Source organism: Xyrauchen texanus, chromosome 46 (genome assembly GCF_025860055.1).
Source record: "Xyrauchen texanus isolate HMW12.3.18 chromosome 46, RBS_HiC_50CHRs, whole genome shotgun sequence".
In the NCBI taxonomy this organism is placed as follows: domain Eukaryota; kingdom Metazoa; phylum Chordata; class Actinopteri; order Cypriniformes; family Catostomidae; genus Xyrauchen; species Xyrauchen texanus.
The window spans coordinates 15,003,134-15,023,758 of record NC_068321.1 but is presented as its reverse complement, the minus strand read 5'-3'; the positions used below and the strand labels follow the sequence as shown (position 1 = coordinate 15,023,758).

The window sequence follows — 20,625 nt, the reverse complement described above, 5'->3', positions numbered from 1 at the left end:
TTCAAAGAAATCTTTATTCTGAGCAGAACAAAGTCATACACATCTGAGATGGCATGAGGTGAGTAAATAGAGAATTTTGTTAAGTGACTTTTATTTTGATAGACTAAAATATTTGGCCAGGAAATAAATGAACTAGTATTGTTTAATGTTGTACGTAAATGTCGTGTACAGTGCCTGCCTTTAATTATAGCAATAGCAATTCGTAAGTATAACCATTAAAAAAAAAAAAAAGGACGTTTATTTTCACTTCATGCTTTTCAAAGACCGCTGAAGTTGCAATACTGATTGTTTTCAATATGACACAGTAACAAGTATATAGAAATTAATGCACAATTATGCGGTATTTACGGGTAACCATTTTAATCTCAGGGTGAATCACTGTTCTTGGCTCTTAAAGCCAAGCATGTTTGAGTTTTAACATGTCCACTAAAATGGCCAACCCACTCCGAGGAGAGGTAGTGCGACTATGCAAAACTATGAGTACGCTGCCCCCTTCTGCTTATAAAATCTATGGGTTTATGGGAGATAAATACTCCGCACCGTAGAGGCCTCTAATGGAAACAAGACACACCATTGCTAAATATTATTATAGGGTACTTAAATGTATAGTTAACTCAAAAATGAACATTTTGTCATAATTTACTCACTCTCATGTTGCTCCAAACACGTATAACTGTCTTTCCCCGTGAAATACGGAAAAATAACAGTCTATGCTGTTATTACACTATTCAGTCACAATTTTAAATTATGATATTGTCAGAATCACACATTAAAGTATGCCATATTAAAATCCCATGCTTCCCACATCTGTGACTCGAGAAAATCAAAATCTTCCTTTCAGGTTGATTTTACTTGTACGAGAGTATCCAAAAGGCGCAGAATATTTCAGAGACAGACTGAGAGCCGCTTTTGTCAAGAATAAGGATGTGCGAGATCCCGAGAAGATCAAAGAACTCATCAGCTGAGGAGAATTTGTAGTGAAAGAGCTGGAAGTGCTGGATTACCTACGAAAGTACAGAACCATGAAGAAACGATATTACGAGACAGACGAGTGTTTGCTGAATAACATCACTTTGTATTGCTTTGCCAATAATTTCCTTTAACAACAGGGTGATCTGTGAACACTAAAATATATTTACATTTTTATGCAATAACTTCGAGTGTAAGATCTATTGTAGTGTATGGGGAAATCAGTCTATTTTAAAGGGATAGTTCACACAAAAATGAAAACTCTTCATTTACTCACCCTGATGCCATCCCAGATGTGTTTGACTTTCTTTTATCTGCTTAACACAAAGATTTGTAGAATATATCAGCTCTGTAAGTCCATACAATGCATGTGAATGGTGGCCAGAACTTTGAAGCTCTAAAATCACAAAGGCAGCATAAAAGTAATCTGTATGACTCCAGTGGTTAAATACATGTCTTCAGAAGCGATATGATAGGTGTGGTTGAGAAACAATATTCAAGTCCTTTTTTGTTTTTTTCTACAAAATGTGAAAGTAGAGAGTTTCATTTTGGGGTGACTATCTCTTTAAATGATAACATAAAATATAATATTTTTTGCAACATTATTGGCAAAGAATGTGTTTAAGAAAATAGATGACAAGCAAATTTGTAGAAATTGAATTTATTTCAAAATCAGAACAAAATGCAAGTTTTAATATTGCTAACTATTTTAAAGGGTTAATTCACCCAAAAATGAAAATTATTTAGTCATTTACTCAGCATCATGACATCAAAGAAAGTCAAATGAGTTTGGAAAAAAATGAGGGTGAGTAAGTGATGACAAAATGTATTTTTGTAGGTAAACTATGCCTTTAACAGGTTCGTTGCCACTGGTGTGATACAATATCGCTGTGTCTGATGTGTTTTAAAAGGGTCTTTCTAAATAATAAATCAGTTTCTTGGCATTGACTTGTTTAATGTTTGAACCAGCATGTTATACATTTAAAAGTGTTTAACAATACTCCAAGTAAGACTTCACAGTAACATTTAAATTCAGATAGGGATCACACTTCCAGCTCTGAGGTAGATACTGAGTCCTGAACTTGTGCGTTCTTAAGAAAAACCACCACATTTTGATATATCTGCTCTGCAGATTGGGCAGGTGGCATTCTCCTGTGAGCAGAACACAAAACAGGATGGTGGGATTGTAGCAAAATACTGTGATTGTAAAATTAATTATGGTATTGTTTTTCAAAATTATCCACACCTTTAACCAGCGATCAATGCACTTCACATGGTAGTCATGGAGACATGGAAGTATTCGGAGCCGCTCGCCTGCTTTGTACTCACTGAAACAGATCTGACAGCTGCAAAGAGACAAAAAGGGCATACAAATTTCCCTTCTATGGACAACAATTTAAAAGAAATACAGCTGAACATTGTTTAAGATTGAAACATAGTATGGTAATTCTGGCATTCTGTTCTTTGACTTACTCTGTCTTTTCTGCACTCTGTGAAGGATCATAAGCTTTTGTGGGCAGCATTTCGATCTCTGCCTTGCTCAGAGTGTTTTTGGCTACAGCACCTTGTTGCTCCTCAAATGCTAAAAGAGCCTTTAAAACCAAAAGAGAAATGTTGAGAAAAAACATGTTGCAAAAGACAGGCACGTTATTACTTTAAACCTGCATAACTGGCATTCATAGTTCAAACCTCGTAATTATTTCCCTGCGAGTCATCAAACATGTCCATATGCAAGTGAGAAGGTTGCCGACGACGTGAATTACGAGTTCTGCTAGTCTGACGGTCTACCTGTTGTCTTCCTGTCCAATTAAATAATTACAATCAGGGGCAATAACACGTTAAAGACATTTAAAAGATCACGGGTGAATTTTAACAGTGGACAATTAAAATTTTGTAATGGAAAATCGTGGGTCAAAAAGGATGGGAGACTGGCACATTACATAATCAGGACAAGTGTCAAGTGATTTTTCAATCCGATTGATACACTTGGATTATATGTGACAATTAGAGAAGACTTACGGGATTGCTCTCCAAACATGAGCTGCTGCAGCTCTGAAAACCCAGAGGCTCCATGTGAGAATGATGCCGAGTTGATCATTGAGGTCCAGGGAGAGATCCAACCCAAGCCAACATGAGGATCAACCTGCAGGAAGTGTATGAAACAAATCACTTTCTTCCTGAAATCCCACATAAATTATGATCACACAATCATGCTTCAATTCTCTACAGAAAACTAGCAATAAGAATACCTCAAACAACACAACTGACCATTTGGTTGGTGTTATTTCTACATTGTGTTCTGGACTGTAGCCTCCGCTGCTCCTGCTCCATTCGCTCCTCTATATCAAATTGTTCCTACATACACAAAGGATAACACAGTTGAATTTAGAAAAATAATAGCACACTGCTGCTCAAAAAGTCACATGATTTCAGGTATCACTCAAGATCTCAGCAAAAACAGTGCAGGATATGTTACGTGCACAATATAATACTTAGGTTTGGGGGTTTGTTTAAATCCCTAACCACAAGAATAAGCAAACATATTGCTAAGTATATAGTAGTTAAAGACCACTAATATAAAGTGGGTTCAGAAAATCTTTATCAAAATGTCTGTGTAAACACACCACTTGCAGGAATCTGTTCTGCTATAATGAAATGATCATAATTTGGTAACACACTGCTGTGGGCAGTAAATCCAAATATTTATTTCTCAAAAGTACTAAAAGAATCATTGCTGGAGACATTAAAGCATTAAGAAGATTCAGAGCTGGATTCATCATATAATTCCGATCCCAACATGCATGCATGTATGTGCTCAACCTTTCCATGTTTCTTGAAAGGTACTAAAAAACAAGTCCTACCTGAAGGCTTCTGGCGTATGCCTCATCCTCAGCCAACTGAACTGAACGGACCATAACATCACCTGCAATATCATCAGCGTCATCCTCTATGATGACAACATCTTCTGGTATCTGACATATGGATGCATTTACTGGTCCTCGTATTCTCTCCACTATGGGTGTGATCACCAAATAAACAAACAAATGTTCATAGGTGAGTAAAAATGTATTAGCAAAATCCTGATCTTTAAACCTGTGGATGAAAATAAACTGCAAATGCTGACTGAGAGCAATGCACAGCACAACCATTATGATGTCACAACAAATGACCAAACGTAGCAATTACAAAATTATGACTGACTGAAATCGTGCCCGTTTAGACGATAATCTGTCCTAAGACAGACTGGTTCAGATTCAGAGAAAACGGAGTGAGACTATATTATTATAACTGGATGGACAACCAAATAACTTCGAAGCAATTTACAAGCTCTCGAGTAAAGAAATTGAATGTATCTCGCTACCACTATCCTCATAAGGTGATACATACCTGTATCATGCTGTAAATTATGTTCCTCTATGGCAAGTAAAGGGTAGTCTGTCTTTGGCTCCGCTGATGTAGATATAGAGGCTCTAGATCGATTCATGCTATAGATAGTCTTTTTGGATCTCTGTTCCCTTCCATTGCCGGTGCTAATCGTCTTATGCTTAGAGGTGTGACCCATTCCTAAAAGCTCATTTAAACATGTCTGATCACTGATTGGATCCAGTGCACATGCTGAAGACCCAGCAGAAGAAGAGGGTTTGGAAGAAGCAGGAGGATGGGAAGCCGAGGAGGTTGCTGGGCGTGGAGACTCTAGCCATGTAAAATGAGATGGTAAAAGAGATGAGGCAGTTACAAATCCATTCACTTCTGGTGTAACGGTGGAGTTTCCATGGACTGCTGCAGCTGCATTTGAGTTCTCCAGTTTACGTCGCTTGATTGTTCTTTGGGAGCTTATAGGCGTACTGAGGTATCCAGGAATATTTTCTCGTCTTTCCCATTTTCTACCATCTGAATGAAACGATGTAGCCTACAAATAAGGACAACAAGGCTAGAATTTGTTTTCATGTGGCACCAAGCATAACAACATTTATGAATATAATTTCAGAGCTTGGATATTTCCAGAATGGAATATTAGCATACTGTATTACTGCCTCGCATAAGGGTTTGGTATTGAAACAGATTTCCCAATTTGCTGATGATTCAAAATTTCTTGATTCGATTCCGATATTGATTCATATGGGTATATTTCAGTTATAAATTATACAGGGGACCAGGGTGGCCTGGGTAGCTCAGCTAGTAAAAACCCTGACTACCACCCCATGAATCGAGAGTTCGAATCCAGGGTGTGCGGAGTGATTTCAGAGGGGTAGTCACATGGGGTTAACCTCCTCATGGTCACTACAATGTGGTTCTCGCTCTCGGTGGGGAGCGTGGCGAGTTGTGCGTGGAGAATAGTTTGAAGCCTCCATACATGCTATGTCTCAGCGGTAATGCACTAAAGCCACGTGAAAAGATGTGCGGATTGACGGTCTCAGATTGAGGTTGACTGAGTCACTATGCCACCACGAGGACTTAAGAGCACATTGGGAATTGGGCATTCCAAATTGGGGAGAAAAATTATACAGGGGACCTTTTAACTAGATACATTTTGAAAATATACATTTTACTAATTATATTAATCATTTTGGATTCTTACAAATTAACAAATACATCTAATCAATAAATAAGATGTTATATTTAATATATAATTTTTTGTTACATGTGTATTGTTAAATTACATAATTTATACTATTTGCAAGTATTTACATTGATTTGTTGAAAACTGGTACAGTCTCTTTAACAAAACCGGCAGTTCTGTAAACAGTGTCTGTAAATGAACGCATAATGAGAGAGAATCTGATAACTTAATCTAATCTGTGGCATGCATTATTAGAATTACATTTTTTTTGTTGTTTTTGATCAACAACTGACTGCAAAGAACATAAAGGTATTAAGAGAGACATTATTTAATGACAAATGGGTGTTGTGGACACATTACTCTCATCATGCAGTTTAAGGATCTCGCTGCTGAATACTGTATAATACTTTACAATTACTGGTGAGTGAAATTTAAACATTTACCAGCTAGTTGTGCAATAAATACATTTTAGTTGCATAGTGTGAAATTTGGTTGCGAATGCGAGTGATTTACTCATTGTAGTGGAGGGTTGCTTTATTGATCTTGGGATTTAAGAATTGATATCAAGATCGTTCAAATGCATCAGAAAATCTAGATTTTTACCCATCCCTACCTCCCATATTTTTTAAATGGAATGTGAAACACTATTGCAGTATTATGCAACAATAAATATTTAAAACTGCAGTATTCCACATTGTTGTCTCAATGTTATTGGGCTGCATGTTTAATCCAGTGAGTGCCGTCCAGTTATTATTCGGTTATTCTGCAGTTTATTTCCAATTTTGTGTAAAACTCTTTTAGTCCGATCGAAATAGTAGTAAAAAGCAGATGTTAAAAATGACAGCTGATAATAATTTGTTTATTCATCAAACTGGAACGGAAGGTCAAGTCACGTACTGCATATGCATATAAGCTAATCATACAGAAAATAGGCATACTGTGTACAGTAAGTACACATTATGCAAACTGCAGAAATAGTAAGAGTCGTATGGTAGTATGCGAAGTCTTTTCTCTTACCACACTTGTGTCATCATCTTTTGGGGAATGCCATTTTCTTCTGTTAGTCATGGGGCTGAAAATGAAAGCTAGATACTTTGTCATTGCTGCCATTAATGTGAAAAAGTTAACAATGCACAGTGATAAAATCTATTGATGACAAAAACACAAGTTCCTGCTTATAACAAACATCTCCACAATATATTTTGATATCACAAATTATACCTAGGGGTCTCTGGGATGATAGTGGGGAACAATTCATGAGAAAGCCCAGGGTCTTGCAAAATAAAATCGCTATCATTCAACAAACAGGCGTTGTTGAGGGAGTCAGGAGTTTCTGGCTCCATCCATGGACGGTAAAGAGCACTGCTCGGCTCCGAATTCTCCTGTACGTTTTCCATCACTTCTGATTACGGCTTAATATATTCGTCCTTTGACTACAGTTCACAGTTGGTGTGCTGATGAATCTAGAAAGAGAGACAAGAGCATTATATACATAAAAGCCTTCATAAACCCACACAAACCATGAGTTAAGAGGCTTAATAGTTAGATGATCCCTTGTTAAAAAGCAGCAATCTAAATATTTTATACTTTAATTTTGGGGTAATTAATCTGTTTTAATCATATTTGTTGACATACAATCGTTATCAGTAAGGGTGTTAGTACAATAATACAATTGTTGAAGTATTTAACCGATCTGTGAAATGTTGGATTGAACGTTGAATAAGAGAAATTGGTGACCGGTTAGCAAGCCACATTACATTAAGATCGATTTAAAGCCATAGTTTAACACAAAACTTCGCCAGAGCGCAGCATTTTTTTTTTTAATGAAATGAAAACACATTTATTTTACTTACCATCTTACCACAATATAAGAACGTGAAACGTATTTATTTCGCTTAGAAGTCACTCTGGAAAACACCGCCATAGAGCTTTCAGTTTATTCCGGTTATGTCACTTCCGGCGCATGGTTAGTTTGACATATATTTAAAGGGATAGTTCACCAAAAATCTAAACGTTCTCATCATTTACTCACCCTCATGCCATCCCAGATGTGTATGACTTTATTTCTTCTGTCGAAACAAAGATTTTTAGAAGAATATTTCAGCTCTGTAGGTCCATACAATGGTGAACAGATTTTTCAAGCTCCAAAACTCACGTAAAGGCAGCATAAAAAGTAATGTTCACGACTCCAGTGGTTAAATCCATGTCTTCAGAAGTGATATAAGTGTGGGCGAGAAACAGATCAATATTTCTGTCCTTTTTTACTATAAATCTCCACTTTCACTTTCTGAAAATTGAAATATTGATGTTTCACACCCGAAGTTATTGCATTGCTTCAGAAGACATATATTAAACCACTTGCTGTATGGATGACGTTTATGCTGCCTTTATGTGAGTTTTGGAGTTTCAAAGGTCAAGTCAGTGTCAGTAGAAGACAGAAAGTCATACACATCTGGGATGGCATCAAAGTGAGTAAATGATGAGATAATTTTCATCCCTTTCATCCCAACTAACCCTTTAAACAACCCAAAACATCTTTCTTCACTTTCATTTGAGGAAATTGTCTCATATTATTTACATCAAAAATGTCTTAAATCGATTGAAATATTCTTATTAAATCAAAGACACTTAACAATGAATATGTGAGGCCTATCAATTCAGTCTTTTGCAAGTTGACCATTCAATTGCTATTTTCAGCGTTCTTGAAGCCGGGGAAAGGAGTTATAAGTGAGTCTGTCATATTTATGTGAAGGCAAATACTGCGGTTATGTAACTTTTTATAAAAAAGTCTGGGATCAACTCGCAATCTTTAGCAATAAGTAACATGGGAGCATGTTTTGAGAAGGCTGACCTTGAGGCAAATGTTCCTATCTTTTCAATGTTATTTGAATTATTTCTACAAGATATAAAATAAAAAAAACTAAAAAAAATAAAATAAAGAAATACCTTGAAGAAAAACATGGTCTTTTTTATTTGGGTGTTAATGTGCTGGAAAAAATATAAAATAAAAATGTTCTGGGGTATATTTATATGATTGCCTTTTTTAAGGTTAAACTGTAATAATAGGGAATTTCTTAAATTGGAGCATCAGGTTGATACTGAAAAAATGAAAAGAAAACAGTAGCATCTACTTCCATAAAAAGTAATTATAATACAACAGGACAATTATTGATTTAAATTAACAAATTGACAAAATTTAAATTAACAAAAAGAAACTCAATACAGAGATAGCTGAGTCATAACTTAAAAAACTAATTCCTATCAGATAAAATTTTAAACAGCTTAAATTACAACATGTAATGATAACATCAGAATGGAAAAACATTTTCAGAAGAGCATGGAATGAAGGGACTTCCGAACAGTGGCCATCTCCTGTTGTTGCTGAAAAATAAAATAACAACAATTACTGTGTAAATCATTCATAAATCCCTTCATACACAAATTGTTGCTTGTGTTTCAAGAGTGAGGCCCAATAACAAAACCAACAGCAATCTTATTAATAGGCTCACAATACCTTTTCAATTAAAACACTTTACACGACAATGAAGATTACACCAAATGTTACATTGAAATACATCCTGAAGAAACCTATTTGTTTTTTTTGCAACAAACGGTGCAGCACATCGAAAAATTTACTGATATAGCTGATGGAAACGGAAATTAAATTTCACAAGTGTTGACATAATATTTTCCGTTTAACTCTTGTGCATAAACTCTATGTCAATACTTCAAATGTCGTGAAAAACTGGTTTGGAAACACTTTTTGTTGAATGAAATGTCACATGACAGAATTTACCCCACTCGTTAGCCTGTGTTAATCATGCCGACAAGGAATACATCTCTGAAAATTATAATCAATTTCAGTTGTTCATTAAAAGTTGATGGAGAAATATGTGGGACATAATGCAGTTGTGATGGCAATGCTTTAGATTAGATGATTATTCAAAATAGCCTATTCAATATCAGGAATGTATCATTTGACACTGATATTACACCGCATACATTTTTCTTTATTAGCTGCACACAGCATATACACATCGATGAATGTTCCTTATAATAAGACTGAACGTTTTCCCCACTACTTGGTGTAACCTGCAATATTCGCAACATCAGGACTAATATTACAGTCCTATCAGAAGGGCAACTATTCCCATTCGATTGCAATTCCTCATCTTCTGATTGCATTTATTTGTGAAATTAAAATGACATTAAGCTGGCTAATTTCAATGAATTGTCTAAATAATTTCCCAATTTTACAAAGACTTCGGAGAAAAAAAAATTAGGGACATCTGGGAGGTGAAAGGTACACAATTAGCGATAAACACACATTTCTGTATGGAAACGGCTTAAGGGCAGATTTCTTTTGCGATAAACCAAAACGTATGCGACAAAGTGTTTTTTTAAGAATGACATCATCACGCACACCATTTTTATCGATAAAAGTCCATTTGAATGGAAACAGACAGAAGACGGCAAATTTGTTTAAGTATTTTCACTTTATCGATAACAAAACAGCTCAAAAAGTGGATGGAAACTAAGTTACTGTGTCCATCATTATCTTCTTCTGCAGCAGGGCCATTTCCTTTTTAAGCTCCATCTGGGTGCCCTGCAGGAATGCTTCATGGCCTTTTTCCATCTCTTCCATGTTCTGCACAGAAATTGAAGATTTTATTTGGTCAGATGATAAAAAAAATGTTGGTCATGCTTCAAATTTAAAGTACTTAAACTGATGATGGTATCTCTAACCTTGACAAACTGTTCATACAGGTCTTTGATGGTTTTAATTTTTTGGTTTTGCACGACCCTTGCCTGCTGGAGCAGCTTCTGCTGCTGGCGAAACAAATTCTGTAAAAACAGGAATGATAAAGTTCAAAGAAACAGTGTGAATAATTTATGTCAAACAACTCTAAATGGCTGCTAAATGTCATAAAAGCTTGCATTATATTTTACTCAATGTAATGTGCCCGAAAATGACATGTTACAACTTTTAAACTTCTCGGCTACATTTTAAAGAGGAAATCCAGAGTCGAGCGACGTAACTCATTTAAGTCGATTGTTAATTATGTAGTCTTTCATCTGATGTCCAGCACTCACATTCAGTTTCTCCTCCTGTTCCTCAGATTTCTGAGCATCAGACTCCCATTGCTGAAGTACAGAGAACACCTGCTGGGAATACTCTTGAGTCAGCTTCTGCCTGCAAAAAGGCAATCAAATGTTGTGTTTCTGAACATCAGAGTGGAAGTGAATATAGAAGGATGTGCCATTTTCCATACATGAACAGCGAGAGCCACTGCTCATTTACCTCTGATTCTGCTGGGTTTTCCACATCTGCTCTAGTTTCTGAGTGCTGCCCTTTAAAGAGCTTTTGGTAAGAGCCTCCAAGCGCTTCCTTTTACTCTGCATGGCCTTGCTGATGTCCGCTAAACAGCCATTCAATCATGTGTTTTTGAACATCAATTTTTTTTTTTTGAAATGCTGTATTCATCTAGCAAATATTTAAAGCTTAATACAGGAATACATGGCAATATTATGAAAGTGATATCGGAGAGGCATCAATCATAGTAAACTTCACTTACCACCAAATCTTTCCAGCATTGACTGAACCTCATTTCTGGAATAAAGCACAGTAAATGAGTACTTGTTTGGGATTTTTCTCTTTAGAGAAATGTCTTTATAACTCTAGCCATGAATAAATGTCTTAGTACTCACCCCACACCTACACTTAGGTCATCATCATCAAATGTATCTGCAGCTCGTTTCTTGGCCAGTTTGTCTATGATTGGAGTTTCTAATGCAACAAAATGAGAATTATAGGGAAAAAAAAAAAAGCATAAAAATGCTTCCTTGTCATATAACTAGTGATGCACCGATGTATCGGCTGATTATTGACCAAATTAAAACCATCGGCATATCGGTTATTAGCATGAAAATACCGATATTAAAAACTGATTTATAATTAATAAGTAACACACTTTGTAAAAACTCTGTGAATTCAAATGCACAATCCAGAAATAATAATTGCCACAATATATAGAAGGCTTGGCAATCTTAAGAACGTGTCATATTTATTCTTTTTTTATTCTTTCTAGCGTTAATCCAGAAAAACACCATAAACGCACAATCCAGAAATAATAATTGCCACAATATATAGAAGGCTTGGCAATCTTAAGAACGTGTCATATTTATTCTTTTTTTATTCTTTCTAGCGTTAATCCAGAAAAACACCATAAACGGACGTGACAGTTATGAAAGCGGCACTTACCTATAGGTAACATAATGATAGAAACCCTCTAAAATGCTTTGAAACCAACAGACTTTGACTTCTGAGACATTGGTATGATATCAATTAATGCAACATAACTGATTGAATTCAGATTAAAACTGTAATATGGCCTTTTACTAGGGATGGGCAGATCGATACTAAAGTATCAATACTTGCGATACTAATGAGGTATCAAGAATATCGATCCTGGGGAGGCCTGGGTTGCTCAGCAAGTAAAGATGCTGAATCCCACCCCTGGAGTTCAAATTCCAGGGCGTGCTGAGTGACTCCAGCCAGGTCTCCTAAGCAACCAACTGGTTGTCAGGGAGGGTAGAGTCACATGGGGTAACCTCCTCAGGGTCACCATAATGTGGTTCACTCTCGGTGAGTTGAGCATGGATGCTACGGTGGATAGCGTGAAGCCTCCACATGCGCTGTCTCCATGGTAACGGATTGACATCTTATGCACGGATTGACATCTCAGACACGGAGGAAACTGAGATTCGTCCTCCGCCACCCGGAATGAGGCACGTCACTACGCCACCACAAGGATTTAGAGCGCATTGGAAACTGGGCATTCCAAATTGGGGAGAAAAAGGGGAGAAAATCACAAAGCGCTCACCCCTTCAGTCATAGTGCTCATTCAAAGAGGGAGCAGTTCTTTCCAGAGGTAATGACAGAAAAACACCATCTGGAGTTATTCACACTAAGTAATGACTAATCTAGATGTGACATATTATAATGGGCTTGTTTGACAATTTTTACAGGTTCATTTAAAGTCAGAGTTGTTAAAACATTGATAATGATCTTTAATCCTCATTAATAAATGATACCCATATGAAAACTTACCATGGATTACCAATACTTACCAATATTAATGTAGTAATATTGTATTTGTAACCATGACTGTAGTAACCATAATAAATAAAAAAATAATAATAATAATTTGGGTTCCAGTGAGGCACATATTACCATCTGATTCCATAAATGCACCTCAGTACAACACACACAGACACAGTGTTGGGAGGTTTACTTTGGAAATGTATTCCACTACAGATTCCAGAATACATGATATCCATCCATCCATCGTCAACCGCTTATCCTGTGTACAGGGTCACGGGGGGCTGGAGCCTATCCCAGCTAAACATTGGGCAAAAGGCAGGGGACACCCTGGACAGGTCACCAGTCCATCGCAGGGCCACACATAGACAGACATACACTCACACTCACCTCCACATCCACATCCACATCCACACCTAGGGCAATTTTTTTTGGAGACACCAATTAACCTAGCCTGCATGTCTTTTGGATGGCGGGACGAAGCCAGAGTACCCGGAGAGAACCCACACAGACACAAGGAGAACATGCAAACTCCACACAGAAAGGCCGGGGCAACCAGGGTTTGAACCCACGACCTTCTTGCTGTGAGGCAACAGCACTAACCACTGCACCACCGTGCCGCCCAAATACATGATAAATGCAAGTAAAATGTAATTTGTAACGTATTCCATTAGATAACTCAAAGTCAGTAATGTATTCTAAATACTTTGGATTACTTCTTCAGCACTGGTACATTTTTTCACTTGATATGACAAAATACACATAAAAAATATATTCTCTTAAAAACCTAAATATCTTATGCAGTGTTTTTTCTAAAACAAGATAAATCTAACTGATCTTTGTTTAAGGATTTTTTTTTAAATATTTTTACAGGAAACAATACAAAAATGATTATCAATAATATTATTTTATTTTGTTCCCTAAAAACAAAGGTCTGACTAGAAAAATAGAAATTATGATCCAACATGAATTTTCTTGATTAAAAATGATGATCGTTCTGTAACGATAAAGACAATGTATTTACATGCATTCTATTAGTATGCAGGGTACTTTTAAGACACTGACCATCTAATTTTCATATGCGTGAGCTGAGTGATTAAGAGTTACTACTCAGTCTGTGTGCAGGTGGTTGATGACCGTTCTGCTCTCCCTGACCTTTATGTTTTGTGACCCTAATGGTTTGTTAATTTTGTCATGTATGAGAAGAGCGTGCAGCTTGTGTATCTGCCATTAAATGTGTGGAATTCAGACTTTTGCGGTTTGGCTCCGTGATTTGTAATAATTTGTAATGGAAAAACAATGCCTGGTAACTTGTGCATGTAAAATGGCTAGAAATGGCATTTTAAATTAGTCTAAAGCTCTATAAATGTAACACTTCATAAGAAATTGTTTCACCACTGTTCAAATGCACTTTGGATAGCATTATGTATATGTATAAATGTTTCCATCTGAAAGGACTAAATATTAAATGAAACAAATGACAATAAATTGCAAAGTAATCTCTTCAGTAATCAAAAAACTTTTTGAATGTAACAGTATTCTAATTACAAATTATTTAAATTGTAACTGTAGTGGAAAACGGTTCCAGAAGCCTATTTTGTATTTTAAATATGTAATCCCGTTACATGTATTTCGTTACTCCCCAACATCGCACACACACACACACACACGTTGGTGCAGCTATCATTGAGGACACTCCCTCACAAAAAAATTTCTGCATTTTTACATTTTCAAAAAAACTTCGTTTAGTATGTTTTTAAGGGGACATTAGAAATGTCCTCATAAACCACATTTGTTGCATAATACCCCCACCTACACACCGTCTCTTGTATCATCGTCAGATCCACTTAGTACTTTCTTTTCCTCATCTGTCTTGAAGTCAAACGCGTTTAGATCTACAGGGTTATCCGCGTGTTTGGTCTTCTTGTTCTGTTTCCTCCCTGATGTGGCCATAGTCCTGCGGTATAATTAAAAATATTTGGTGGTAGTCTAACCTATTAAAGTATTGATAAACGTTCATAACAAATATCCACCTGTTAAAGATAAAGTATTTATCGTTGAGTAAAATACAAAATTATCATCAGAGATTATAAGAGTAAATATACATAGATATTGATTGACAGCTTAATGTCAAATACAATAGTATGTGAAAACAATTTTCGGGCTTCATTGAATCGACGCGGTACCTAATATAGTCCGCTGTTTTACTCAAGAGTTAAAACGTATTTTAAAAATAGATTTGATATATTATCCTGTGATAATTTCCACAGAATTTGCTTTACCATACCTGACGATCTCACTTACACACTCGACAATCACTTCAGGCAATTAAACTATCCTAACTTAAACTATTTACACTAATATCAACTTGTTATTACTCCAACTTCAAAGAAAACACCTTTGTTACTGGTTTTACAAACTGAAACCTACGTTTGGCGTCGTTTTGTCAGCGCGAGTCTCAGAAGCAGTTTTCCCGCTGTTTTCAACTTGTGCACGAGATAATTTTTTTACAGCGGGAATCTCTCGCGCTGAGATCGAGTTAAGATCAATAAACATAATATTGATTACCACAAACATAATTTCGACTTTCTGGGTTACTGTCAACAAACCCTAAAATTACGATTTAAACAACTTTACTGCTCAAAAACTGAGTTAACAGAATAATTAATGCAAGTGATTTTATAAAATTATAACCACATTTCTGCATTTAAACCCTCCAAAAAAACTGAAACATGAGCTATCAAGCAATTACAGAATCAAAACAGATTCAAGACGTTTTTGAGGCCATTTCTCACCATCCTTGTTTTTTCAGTTACTTGGTCTTACACGCAGTCAGCTCACAAATTAGGTAAAAAGTACTTTTATTCCTCCAGTTTTATTGTATAAATGTACAATATATGCAACAAAAGAGACAAGTTTAAAAAAAATAAAAAAGGACACAAAGTTATCACATTCAAACAGAATTTTTCAAAGATCGGATGCCTCTTGCTAAACACCAAGTATTAATATGAATCAGTCAGTTGTTGACAGGATTTTAAGCAATGTGATGACTACTTGTCCTACAACAAGTAGTATGAGCAGTGTTTATTCCATTTCTTTGGCCATTGACAGCATTTATTAGCAGATTAAATATCAAACTTCTCCTCACATACATAATGGCCATTTTCATCGTAGTCGTCTCGAGTGACCACCATCTCTTCAAAGTCAGGGTTTTCTGCCAATAGCTTTCCTCCTTCCCATGGATAGCAAATGGGACTGAGCACAAAAGAGAAATAATGAGTCAATGACCAATATACAGACAAATGTCTCTTTTTTTTTTTTACATTTTAAAAACATACTTTTGTGGTAGCATGACAGAAACTTGATACTCTACGGGAGCGAGTGCACGGACTTCTTTGTAAACACGATCCCTGAATCCCGGGAACAAGGAGTTGCCACCAGTAAGAACAATGTTCTTGTAGAAGTGGGGCTGCATCTCTGGACATAAAGAACATACATTTAATAAAAGTATTTTCAATGCAGTACAATATTAAACCACACATACATGTGGATGACCCCTCCTACCTTCTGGCATGTTGTTAATGGAGTTGACCAAAGCCTCTGGTATGCCCATCTCCTGAATGCCGATGTCAGAGGGGTGAAAGAGCATCTCTGGGACAGCAAACCTTTCATTGGTTAGACGCAAAATCTGCTCCCCCGTCTTATATTTTCCTGTGAAATTCATCTCCTCTCGTGGCTTAAAAAAGAAAAAGAAATTGCTAGTTGAGCAATTCAGAGAAGAGAGAAATGCTTTTACACCATAGCAAAACTTTGAGAATCAAAAAGACTAAAAAGCTTTGAACAGAATTGAACTCTTATACACTGAAATGTTTACCTTACAAAATCCCTTTTTGATGGAGCTGAAGTCTGGCAGTACGTAGTCCCTCATCACAGTGTTATCTTCTCCTTTCAATCTGTCAGACCACCAAAATTACCAACAGTTCACTTCAATTATACAGGCTTTTCAATTATTTCATATCCAAAGAACAACATCAGACATAACATAATGAAACTTATCAAGTTTATGAACAACCCAAACTTACAGTGCAATATCCATGTCCTTATAGAAATCTTGTGATACGTAGCACACATCTTCCTTGACCTGATTGATCACATGGGTCTCATCCATAACATGTAGCTGCCTTTATTAAAAATAATAAGAAGGTATCAATGAGATCATAAATGCAAATATGGTGCTTTATATTATGTAGTCACCCCAGTGTATAAATCTAGAGAAAGGTATAAATAACTGTTCACTAAAATGCTAAGCATTCCTACCTGTATGAAATGATCTCCTTCAAATGGTTGGTGAGCAGCTTTCCTCCAACATTAATCCTAGGATTTTGAGAAGGTATTGAGATAAATAAAATTATCTTCAGTGCAGGACTATGAATTCAAATTTATATTAGCTCACCTGCAGATGCCCTCCTTCATTTTCCTTCCCCTGCAATATGGGACAATGTGTGTGAAGGAGAAGCCACTGTCCACCACAATGCAACACAGCTCTGAGTTATTCTCATGGAAGTATCGATGTGCACTCAAAGATCCAGCTGAAACAAGAAATTACATATACACAGAGTCATATACTTGCATGGCAACAATTAATCCTTTGTCTTATTATATAATATGAATTTGAAAGTTTCTCTGAAGCAAACCAGTGGACTCACCATTAATTCTGAGGGCTGCCTGGAACTGGTATTCCTCAAATAGAATCTCATTCATCGTCTCTTGAATTGAGGTGAAGTTAAAATATGGTTCTGTTATAACGATGTTGGTATCAGCAAAGTCCACCTGTAATCAAAGGCATTAGAGTTGGCACAGAATTGATATGATGTACATATCAGATTAATCTTTAAATGTTGATCCTGGTGATTTTAGATTTATTTTGGGGTCTGTGCAGACCTTGCTCAACAAGAAAAATTACAGCTGGTCTTAAATGCTTCAAATATACAAGTACCTTAAACATTTCCTTTCCAAACAGGTGATCCCAAACTTTGCGCTGCACATCCCAATTTACAAGATACCCCTAAAATTATACAGAAAAACTGTAGTTAGAAACAAAACTCTGTAAAAGGAAGATTCCAGGTTCAACAAAAGTTTAGCTCAATGGACAGCATTTGTGCCATAATGTTAATTACAAAAAAAAATATTTCACCTTGTCCCTTCTTTAAAAAAAAAAATCTGGAATTCAGTGAGGCACTTACAATGGCAGTCAATGGGGCCAATACAGTAATACTTACTGCTTCAAAAGTATAGCCTCAAGATGCAAACAATGTGTGCTAATTTATTTCTAACCTTTCCTGTGTAAAGTTATATCCAATTTTACAACTTCGCAGCCATGTCTAGATCAGTAGTTCGGTGCAAAAACAAAAATTAAAACTTTACAGCTTAGAAATACATGAGTTGTAACAGAAGAATTCATCTAAATTAAATTAATGAATTAAAAAGTCATTTCATAAAGGCTATGAGTCACATTTCTGTCCAAATATTGGCCCCATTCATTTCCATTGCGAGTGCCTCACCACAACATAAATGGAGGGACAAGTCTAAATAAATATTTATGCCACAAATGCTGTTGATCAAGCATAAGGTGTATTGAACTCAGAATATTCCATTAAAAGGCGAAGTGTGCCATTTCTTTGCCACTAACGCAATCAAAAAGCAAAAATAGCTACCGTTTTCAAACAGGTATCCCAAACACTCCCCACCTGCCGTTAGTAACACATAGACATAGCACTGCTCTAAACTCATGCCATACACTCACCTAAAGGATTATTAGGAACACCATACTAATACTGTGTTTGACTCCCTTTCGCCTTCAGAACTGCCTTAATTCTACGTGGCATTGATTCAACAAGGTGCTGAAAGCATTCTTTAGAAATGTTGGCCCATATTGATAGGATAGCATCTTGCAATTGATGGAGATTTGTGGGATGTACATCCAGGGCACGAAGCTCCCGTTCCACCACATCCCAAAGATGCTCTATTGGGTTGAGATCTGGTGACTGTGGGGGCCATTTTAGTACAGTGAACTCATTGTCATGTTCAAGAAACCAATTTGAAATGATTCAAGCTTTGTGACATGGTGCATTATCCTGCTGGAAGTAGCCATCAGAGGATGGGTACATGGTGGCCATAAAGGGATGGACATGGTCAGAAACAATGGTCAGGTAGGCCGTGGCATTTAAACGATGCCCAATTGGCACTAAGGGGCCTAAAGTGTGCCAAGAAAACATCCCCCACACCATTACACCACCACCACCAGCCTGCACAGTGGTAACAAGGCATGATGGATCCATGTTCTCATTCTGTTTACGCCAAATTCTGACTCTACCCTCTGAATGTCTCAACAGAAATTGAGACTCATCAGACCAGGCAACATTTTTCCAGTCTTCAACGGTCCAATTTTGGTGAGCTCTTGCAAATTGTAGCCTCTTTTTACTATTTGTAGTGGAGATGAGTGGTACCCGGTGGGGTCTTCTGCTGTTGTAGCCCATCCGCCTCAAGGTTGTACGTGTTGTGGCTTCACAAATGCTTTGCTGCGGCTTCACAAATGCTTTGCTACATACCTCGGTTGTAACGAGTGGTTATTTCAGGCAAAGTTGCTCTTCTATCAGTTTGAATCAGTTGACCTATTCTCCTCTGACCTCTAGCATCAACAAGGCATTTTCGCCCACAGGACTGCCGCATACTGGATGTTTTTCCCTTTTCACACCATTCTTTGTAAACCCTAGAAATGGTTGTGCGTGAAAATCCCAGTAACTGAGCAGATTGTGAAAAACTCAGACCGGCCGTCTGGCACCAACAACCACGCCACGCTCAAAATTGCTTTCCCATTCTGACATTCAGTTTGGAGTTCAGGAGATTGTATTGACCAGGACCACACCCCTAAATGCATTGAAGCAACTGCCATGTGATTGGTTGATTAGATAATTGCATTAATGAGAAATTGAACAGGTGTTCCTAACAATCCTTTAGGTGAGTGTAGTTTGAGCCAATGTTGCTGTGTCAGCATACTCAAACAAACAAAACAATGTTCTGGTAGTGCCACAGCCAGGGCAAGTGTTTACACTTACAACCGTCAATGAATTGCTTGCTTACAGTTGTCCCTGCATATTAAACTTGGAAAAGAGGAAGTACTTTAACACCGAAAGCACACACTTCACCTATAAATATAAGTCAGTCACGTGTTTCTTAAGTTTAAATTTAATATCGCACGATACCTTTTGAAACGGCAGGATATAGAAGAGCCCAGACGGGTCTTTGATTTCATCCAACTGATTGGCGGTGAAAGTTTTCAGCCTGGAGGTCTTCGAACGGAATTGACAATTTGGAATAACACTACAAAAATAAACAACTCTACATTTAGTTTAATAAAAACACCAAAAAAAAAAAACTTAAAATAATACGTTTTGTATAATAAAGTAGTAGTAGGCATAACCAGTACATCTCACCCGACTTTCTCATGGCTGTACCCGATTTTAGCTAAGTAGGCACCATTGTCCAGTACCAGTGTTGACATTTTTCTTAAACCTCAGTAACGTACTGGTTTAAATCTCACGATAAAATGGGCCTTGACACTATCAAATATATTAAGTCAATCTTAAGGAACAAAATACATTCTGAATTGAGTTGTTTAAATAAACATTGCATCTACTAAGATGTTCATGCCGCTCGACGGGTGCTTTTCTCTACACTGCTTATGTTGTGGTCTGAAAACGCAGACTCAGTTCATACCGCCGCCTACTGTATGGGAGGATATATGGACCTTTCAGCAAGTCAGACAAAAAAATAAAATAAAACAAATTTACACACAAACCACCAATGACAAAATAACTACTTTGACTACATTGTAAATTTAACAAATTTATTTGTACCTTTAGGGGTGAACCAACAACATTCAGTTCTAAAAGATGAGCATAATTTAATACAATCATATAGGACTAACACAAAT

General features: G+C 36.7%; 3 protein-coding genes across 6 annotated transcripts; all 3 read right to left on the bottom strand.

The window, feature by feature from the left end:
* Positions 1 to 1,735: 1,735 nt before the first annotated feature.
* si:ch211-59o9.10 (uncharacterized protein LOC561841 homolog) lies at positions 1,736 to 7,467 on the bottom strand. 2 transcript variants are annotated; one of them, XM_052120164.1, is made up of 11 exons: positions 7,384 to 7,467; positions 6,752 to 6,993; positions 6,548 to 6,602; positions 4,357 to 4,879; positions 3,831 to 3,982; positions 3,238 to 3,324; positions 2,989 to 3,112; positions 2,659 to 2,768; positions 2,443 to 2,561; positions 2,216 to 2,315; positions 1,736 to 2,121 (listed from the first exon to the last, which is right to left on the bottom strand). In XM_052120164.1, the coding sequence occupies exons 2-11, from the start codon at positions 6,925 to 6,927 to the stop codon at positions 2,062 to 2,064; spliced, it is 1,506 nt and encodes a 501-aa protein (XP_051976124.1). In that variant the 5' UTR covers positions 6,928 to 6,993; positions 7,384 to 7,467; the 3' UTR covers positions 1,736 to 2,061. The 2 variants fall into 2 exon arrangements, with proteins under 2 accessions (XP_051976124.1, XP_051976125.1); XM_052120165.1 differs by lacking the exon at positions 7,384 to 7,467 and having other exon boundaries at positions 6,548 to 6,615; positions 6,752 to 6,881.
* Positions 7,468 to 8,857: 1,390 nt separating this feature from the next.
* Positions 8,858 to 14,585, bottom strand: sycp3 (synaptonemal complex protein 3). Of its 3 annotated transcripts, none has more exons than XM_052120189.1 (9): positions 14,453 to 14,585; positions 13,698 to 13,700; positions 11,240 to 11,318; positions 11,107 to 11,141; positions 10,833 to 10,950; positions 10,625 to 10,724; positions 10,277 to 10,375; positions 10,074 to 10,178; positions 8,858 to 8,911 (listed from the first exon to the last, which is right to left on the bottom strand). In XM_052120189.1, exons 1-9 carry the CDS (start codon positions 14,583 to 14,585, stop codon positions 8,858 to 8,860), a joined length of 726 nt encoding a protein of 241 aa, XP_051976149.1. The 3 variants fall into 3 exon arrangements, with proteins under 3 accessions (XP_051976149.1, XP_051976150.1, XP_051976148.1); XM_052120190.1 differs by lacking the exon at positions 13,698 to 13,700 and adding an exon at positions 13,208 to 13,210; XM_052120188.1 differs by lacking the exon at positions 13,698 to 13,700.
* An 897-nt stretch (positions 14,586 to 15,482) lies between these two features.
* actr6 (actin related protein 6) lies at positions 15,483 to 20,370 on the bottom strand. Its single transcript, XM_052120020.1, has 11 exons — positions 20,126 to 20,370; positions 19,895 to 20,012; positions 17,629 to 17,697; positions 17,339 to 17,462; positions 17,086 to 17,221; positions 16,950 to 17,006; positions 16,715 to 16,813; positions 16,507 to 16,585; positions 16,197 to 16,368; positions 15,971 to 16,109; positions 15,483 to 15,887 (listed from the first exon to the last, which is right to left on the bottom strand). The coding sequence occupies exons 1-11, from the start codon at positions 20,191 to 20,193 to the stop codon at positions 15,758 to 15,760; spliced, it is 1,191 nt and encodes a 396-aa protein (XP_051975980.1). The 5' UTR covers positions 20,194 to 20,370; the 3' UTR covers positions 15,483 to 15,757.
* Between the last annotated feature and the right edge of the window lie 255 nt (positions 20,371 to 20,625).

Excerpts from the sequence above, each read along its gene's own strand:
- si:ch211-59o9.10 (XM_052120164.1), bottom strand. The coding sequence starts at position 6,927 with ATGGAAAACGTACAGGAGAATTCGGAGCCGAGCAGTGCTCTTTACCGT. Across the intron at positions 4,880-6,547 it reads AAGATGATGACACAAGTGTG|GCTACATCGTTTCATTCAGA; the intron begins GTAAGAGAAAAG and ends CCTTATTTGTAG. Across the intron at positions 2,769-2,988 it reads CATGTTTGGAGAGCAATCCC|GAAGACAACAGGTAGACCGT; the intron begins GTAAGTCTTCTC and ends TTAATTGGACAG.
- sycp3 (XM_052120189.1), bottom strand. The coding sequence starts at position 14,585 with ATGGCCACATCAGGGAGGAAACAGAACAAGAAGACCAAACACGCGGAT. Across the intron at positions 11,142-11,239 it reads GACCTAAGTGTAGGTGTGGG|AAATGAGGTTCAGTCAATGC; the intron begins GTGAGTACTAAG and ends GCTTTATTCCAG. Across the intron at positions 10,951-11,106 it reads AATGCTGGAAAGATTTGGTG|CGGACATCAGCAAGGCCATG; the intron begins GTAAGTGAAGTT and ends ATGGCTGTTTAG.
- actr6 (XM_052120020.1), bottom strand. The coding sequence starts at position 20,193 with ATGTCAACACTGGTACTGGACAATGGTGCCTACTTAGCTAAAATCGGG. Across the intron at positions 17,698-19,894 it reads ATATCCTGCCGTTTCAAAAG|GGGTATCTTGTAAATTGGGA; the intron begins GTATCGTGCGAT and ends GTATAATTTTAG. Across the intron at positions 15,888-15,970 it reads TCTGTCATGCTACCACAAAA|TCCCATTTGCTATCCATGGG; the intron begins GTATGTTTTTAA and ends TTTTGTGCTCAG.